The sequence below is a fragment of the Salvelinus sp. IW2-2015 genome, unplaced genomic scaffold (genome assembly GCF_002910315.2).
Source record: "Salvelinus sp. IW2-2015 unplaced genomic scaffold, ASM291031v2 Un_scaffold1958, whole genome shotgun sequence".
Classification (NCBI taxonomy): domain Eukaryota; kingdom Metazoa; phylum Chordata; class Actinopteri; order Salmoniformes; family Salmonidae; genus Salvelinus; species Salvelinus sp. IW2-2015.
Genome location: NW_019943311.1, coordinates 123,036 through 129,106, shown reverse-complemented (window position 1 = coordinate 129,106; position 6,071 = coordinate 123,036). Strand labels below are relative to the sequence as shown.

The following is a 6,071-nucleotide window of genomic DNA, read 5'->3' as shown; positions in this document are numbered from 1 at the left end:
CTTCTATTTTCTTTCTTGATCAACACCACCCGGACACACACATACAGTAACTGTATTCACGAAAAATAAACAAGTACTCTATTCACTAGGGGCTGTTTTAGCAGCGTTCCTGCATGAAACAGCCACACACAGGTTTGTGTTGCGATGCCAAGTGTGTCCTTGTCTCAGCCAAACAGATGGGAGCTTGTACAAGCAATTAAATCATTAGGATGTTAATTCACTCATGAAGGTCACCCAATGAAATGTTACTCTCCATGTGGCAGTGTAAGACACTAAATGAGATGCTAATATCAACATTGGAATGTAGCCACAATATTACAGTATGTGGAGTATTTTCTAAGCAGGAGATGTGTTCTCGCTTATGCTCATTCCTCTGCATTTACAAATTCAAATTCAAATGGCTTTATCAGATAATGGAAAGGGTTACCACATACATTGCCAAAGGAAACACATAGACACATATCAAATCAATGATGACGCAGATGTACAATAATAATAATAATAACACTAGGAAAAATAATAATACTCAATGAGTAGTAACATTTAACAGGACACTTCAGTAAGGACAATGATGAAATAGTACATACTATTATAAATATAAAAAAGTAGGGCTATATCATGCACATCAGATGCAGTATATACAGTGAAAGTCGGAAGTTTGCATACACTTTAGCCAAATACATTTAAACTCAGTTTTTCAAAATTCCTGACATTTAATCCTAGTAAACATTCCCTGTCTTAGGTCAGTTAGGATCACCACTTTATTTTAAGAATGGGAAATGTCAGAATAATAGTAGAGAGAATMATTTATTTCAGCTTTTTTTTTTCATCACAATCCCAGTGGGTTAGAAGTTTACATACACTCAATTAGTATTTGGTAGCATAGCCTTTCAATTGTTTAACTTGGGTCAAATGTTTCGGTTAGCCTTCCACAAGCTTCCCACAATAAGTTGGGTGAATGTTGGCCCACTCCTCCTGACAGAGCTGGTGTAACTGAGTCAGGTTTGTAGGCCTCGTTGCTCACACACGCTTTTTCAGTTCTGCCCACAAATATTATATAGGATTGAGGTCAGGGCTTTGTGATGGCCACTCCAATACCTTGACTTTGTTGTCCTTAAGCAATTTTGCCACAACTTTGGACGAGTATTCTGCTTGGCATCATTGTCCATTTGGGAAGACCCATTTGCGACCAACTTTAACTTCCTGACTGATGTCTTGAGATCATTACTTTCTCATGATGCCATCTATTTTGTGAAATGCACCAGTCCCTCCTGCAGCAAAGCACCCCCACAACATGATGCTGCCACCCCGTGCATCACGGTTGGGATAGTTTCCTTGGCTCGCAAGCCTCCCTTTGTTCCTCCAAACATAACGATGGTCATTATGGCCAAACTGTTCTATTTTTGTTTCATCAGACAAGAGGACATTTCTCCAAAAAGTACTATCTTTGTCCCCATGTACAGTTGCAAACCGTAGTCTGTTTTTTTATGGCGGTTTTGGAGCAGTGGCCTTCTTCTTTGCTGAGCGGCCTTTCAGGTTATGTCGATATAGGACTCGTTTTACTGTGGATATAGATACTTTTTTACCTGTTTCCTCCAGCATCTTCACAAGGTCTTTTGCTGTTGTTCTGGAATTGATTTGCACTTTTCCACCAAAGTACGTTCACCTCTAGAGACAGAACACGTCTCCTTCCTGAGCGGTATGATGGCTGCGTGGTCCCATGGTATACTGTTACTACCTTGCTTACCTATTTTGTACAGATGAACATGGTACCTTTTCATTTTCCCATGATGTCAAGCAAAGAGGCACTGAGTTGATCTCAGACTGGCCAATAGAAAGAAAAGATTAAGATGGGCAAAAGAACACAGACACTGGACAGAGGAACTCTGCCTAGAAGGCCAGCATCCCGGAGTCACCTCTTCACTGATGACGTTGAGACTGGTGTTTTGCGGGTACTATTTAATGAAGCTGCCAGTTGAGGACTTGTGAGGTGTCTGTTTCTCAAACTAGATACTCTAATGTACTTGTCCTCTTGCCCAGTTGTGCACCGGGGCCTCCCGCTTCTCTTTCTGTTCTGGTTAGAGCCAGTTTGCGCTGTTCTGTGAAGGGAGTAGTACACAGCGTTGTACGAGATCTTCAGTTTCTTGGCAGTTTCTCGCTTGGAATAGCCTTCATTTCTCAGAACAAGAATAGACTGATGAGTTTCAGAAGAAAGTTCTTTGTTTCTGTCCATTWTGAGCCTGTTATCGAACCTACAAATGCTGACACTCCAGATACTCAACTAGTCTAAAGAAGGCCAGTTTTATRGGTTCTTTAATCAGCACAACAGTTTTCAGCTGTGCTAACATAATTGCAAAATGGTTTTCTAATGATCAATCAGCATTTTAAAATGATAAACTTGGATTAGCTAACACAACATGCCATTGGAACACAGGAGTGATGGTTGCTGATAATGGGCCTCTGTACGCCTATGTAGATATTCCATTTAAAAAATCTGCKGTTTCAAGCTKCAATAGTCATTTARAACAATAACAATGTCAACACTGTATTTCTGATCAATTTGATGTTATTTTAATGGACAACAAAATGTGTTTTGTCCATTATTTCTAAGTGACTCCAAACTTTTGAACGGTAGTGTGAATAAACATATACTACATCTGATGTTCATGATATAGCCCTACTTTTAGATGATTATAAAAATACACTGTTTGACAACCCAATAGGTTTATTCAGAACAGATCAATCYGAAACCATCTGTGTGTTTTTAGCTGCATTTCATGGAAGAGCAGTCACAGCCACAGGCCAGTTGTCATTGGTATTCAATCCATGCACTTAATTACAGTGTTACGGACTATTAGCCTGTTAATATGAACTCATAATGAAAATACAAACAGAAGCAGAGTGTAATATTGGGATACAAACTCCAAATTGAATACATTTCAACTCTATATCTGACATGGTACAGGTGTCTTATTTTTTTGCCCATAACCAAGTGTGTGAGGTGTATACTTTTATTTCAAAGTAGATTTGTTTAATACTACCAAGAATCTGCCCTGATATAGTAAAAGGTTATCAAGTAAAAGGTCACAATTTCCCACTGAGGTGTCTTAGATGTCATTAACGATCATTTAAAGGGACAAATAGGTTTTTAATTCACAGTATGGATTCATTTAGCTTACAGACATCTTCACAATATAAATATTTTCAGAAGTATTGATAAAGTCTACTCCAAGGTTGTAGTAATTTACAAAATAAACAAAAGAATTCCCAGACAATACTTATAATACTTGTTGCATACCTATTGGGAACAATCCAGACGTGTTGTATTGTATTGGGGAAAGAAGGTATCTCAGCTTCTGAATCACACCAGCTATAAACCACTCACCTGTGACCACAAGGGGCACTATGTCTCGCTCGTAGTCATCTACAACCACAATCTGGCACTGGTAGGTGCCTGTGTCGTTGCTACGGAGGCCTGAGATCTCCATGGTAGCATTTAGGTTGTTAGCAGCGTATCCAAGCAACCTGACCTGGCCAGCGAAAGCCTTATTCACCTTCACCATATCACCTTTGGAAAATAATGAAAAATAAAACAATTTCTATGAAAGTGTATAGACCTTTTCAACTGTCAAAACAATAACCCTCTAATCATTTTGTCATAACAAATGAAGCGTATTACAAACAGCCAAATATGGCATGTTTAAGTCCATGTTGATTGAAACTAATATAATTGAATCACTAGCTTTAATATAAAAGAAGCAGGACCATCCATACTAAAGCCTTTTCCCACAGTCAAATGACCTAGTGGCCTCATGGTTGGAATGTTATTCATCTTTGTAATAATTTCATAATTAATAAACATTATTTTTTTTTAAATGCCGAAAAATGTCAGTCTTCTGTGATGTATATAAAGTGTAATATTAGGATGAAAACTCAAAACGTAATTCATTTAAACTATATCTGACATGGTACAGGTCTCTTCTTTCATTTGTGTGAGGTGTATACTCTTGTTTCAAAGTAGATTTGTTTAAGACTACCAAAAAACGCTCTGTGTGAACCTGATTTAGCCCACTGGAGTAAAAGGTTAAAGGACGTGAATAAAACCGCTCAACACCGAACCCCATGGAGGAAGTTAGTGAATGACCTACGCTCCCCAAAGAGCAAAAGGGTTTAATTCAAGTTACATTATTTACCCTTCGCTGAGAGAACCATCTGCTCCAGTGGAGCCCCCTCTCCACCCTGCGMTATCCAGGTTCGGGTCCACTGGATGTGGGGAGGCTGGCTGGAAGGGCTGAGCTCACTGGGCTGGAGGGTGAAGACACAGGGGAGGTGGGCGATGCCAGCCAGGGGCTCTCGTATGGTAGGGTGGGTGACTCTACGCATGTTCACTATGGAGGATGCCTCGCTCATACCTACAGAAAGGAGATACAGGAAGAATGACAGGGTCATGAGTTGAAGGAAGAAGGGAAAAAGAGAAAGAAGGAGAGGAAGTGTCACAGAAATAGATTTCACTCCTATGGGTACATCTAATATGGCTGCCGGTCCACCCACCACAGAACATTTATCTTGAATGGTATTTTCCCTTCTAGTAATTGGGTTAGGTTGACAAGACATGTTTCTGTCAGGACAGGAGGAAGGTTAGTGCTGACAAGGACATGTTCTCAGTACAGGAGGAAGGGTTAGTGTGACAAGGACATGTTCTGTCAGACAGGAGGAAGGGTGAGTGTGACAAGGACATGTTCTGTCAGTACAGGAGGAAGGGTTAGGTGACAAGGACATGTTTCTCAGTACAGGAGGAAGGTTAGTGTGACAAGGACATTGTTCTGTCAGTACAGGAGGAAGGGTTAGTGTGACAAGGACATGTTCTGTCAGGACAGGAGGAAGGGTTAGTGTGACAAGGACATGTTCTGTCAGGACAGGGAGGAAGGGTTAGTGTGACAAGGACATGTTCTGTCAGTACAGGAGGAAGGTTAGTGTGACAAGACATGTTCTGTCAGTACAGGAGGAAGGGTGTGTGGACAAGGACATGTTTCTGTCAGGACAGGAGGAAGGGTTAGTGTGACAAGGACATGTTCTCAGTACAGGAGGAAGGGTTAGTGTGACAAGGACATGTTCTGTCAGTACAGGAGGAAGGGTTAGTGTGACAAGGACATGTTCTGTCAGACAGGAGAAAGGTTATGTGACAAGACATGTTCTTCAGTACAGAAGAAGGGTTAGTGTGACAAGGACATGTCTGTCAGTACAGGAGGAAGGGTTAGTGTGACAAGGACATGTTCTGTCAGTCTGGTCTATTGAAGAGCAGAAGACGAATGAGAGGACCTGAGATTCCAGGGAGGCATCAGTTAGTTAACCAGACTGAGATTCATTAGCAGCATAACACCACTCAGGGAACGTTCCAGAAACCAAGAAAAAACTCCAGTCCCAATCAGCAGAGTGACAACACCACCGTGTAGAGTCACACAGACATTTGCAGACATGCGCGCACGCACGCACGCACGCACGCACGCGCACCACACCACACACACACACACACACACACACACACACACACACACACACACACACACACACACCACACACACACACACACCACATACATACACACACACATGCACGCGCACACACACACACACATTTGACAATTGGCTGGCTAGACAGATAATTAATTCAAATTTCATATGTTAATTTCATCACACTCATATCTGCACTCACACCTGCTCTCCAGTCACTCTCTCTCTCTCTCTTTCTCTCGCCCATCCCTCTTTTTGTATCACCATCTCTCTGTTTCTATCCCCCTGCTTTCTCTCCTCTTCTCTGCCGCTAGTCGCCTATCTCTATCCCCCTGCTTTCTCTCCTCTCTCTGCCGCTAGTCGCCTATCTCTATCCCCCTGCTTTCTCTCCTCTCTCTGCGCTAGTCGCCTATCTCTATCCCCCTGCTTTCTCTCCTCTCTCTGCCGCTAGTCGCCTATCTCTATCCCCCTGCATTTCTCTCCTCTCTCTGCCGCTAGTCGCCTATCTCTATCCCCCTGCTTTCTCTCCTCTCTTCTGCCGCTAGTCGCCTATCTCTATCC

At 41.9% G+C, this 6,071-nt stretch overlaps 1 protein-coding gene across 1 annotated transcript in view; it reads right to left on the bottom strand.

Moving 5' to 3' along the window:
- LOC112072552 (neurocan core protein) overlaps positions 1 to 6,071 on the bottom strand; it is a gene marked incomplete at its 3' end in the record, with an annotated part of 81,575 nt that overhangs the window by 18,674 nt on the left and 56,830 nt on the right. Inside the window, exons 4-5 of the mRNA XM_024139949.2 lie at positions 4,194 to 4,412; positions 3,386 to 3,568 (exon numbers count right to left, since the gene is read on the bottom strand). Of these exons, the coding sequence (XP_023995717.2) occupies positions 3,386 to 3,568; positions 4,194 to 4,412 (402 nt within the window). The remainder of the gene's footprint in view (positions 1 to 3,385; positions 3,569 to 4,193; positions 4,413 to 6,071) is intronic.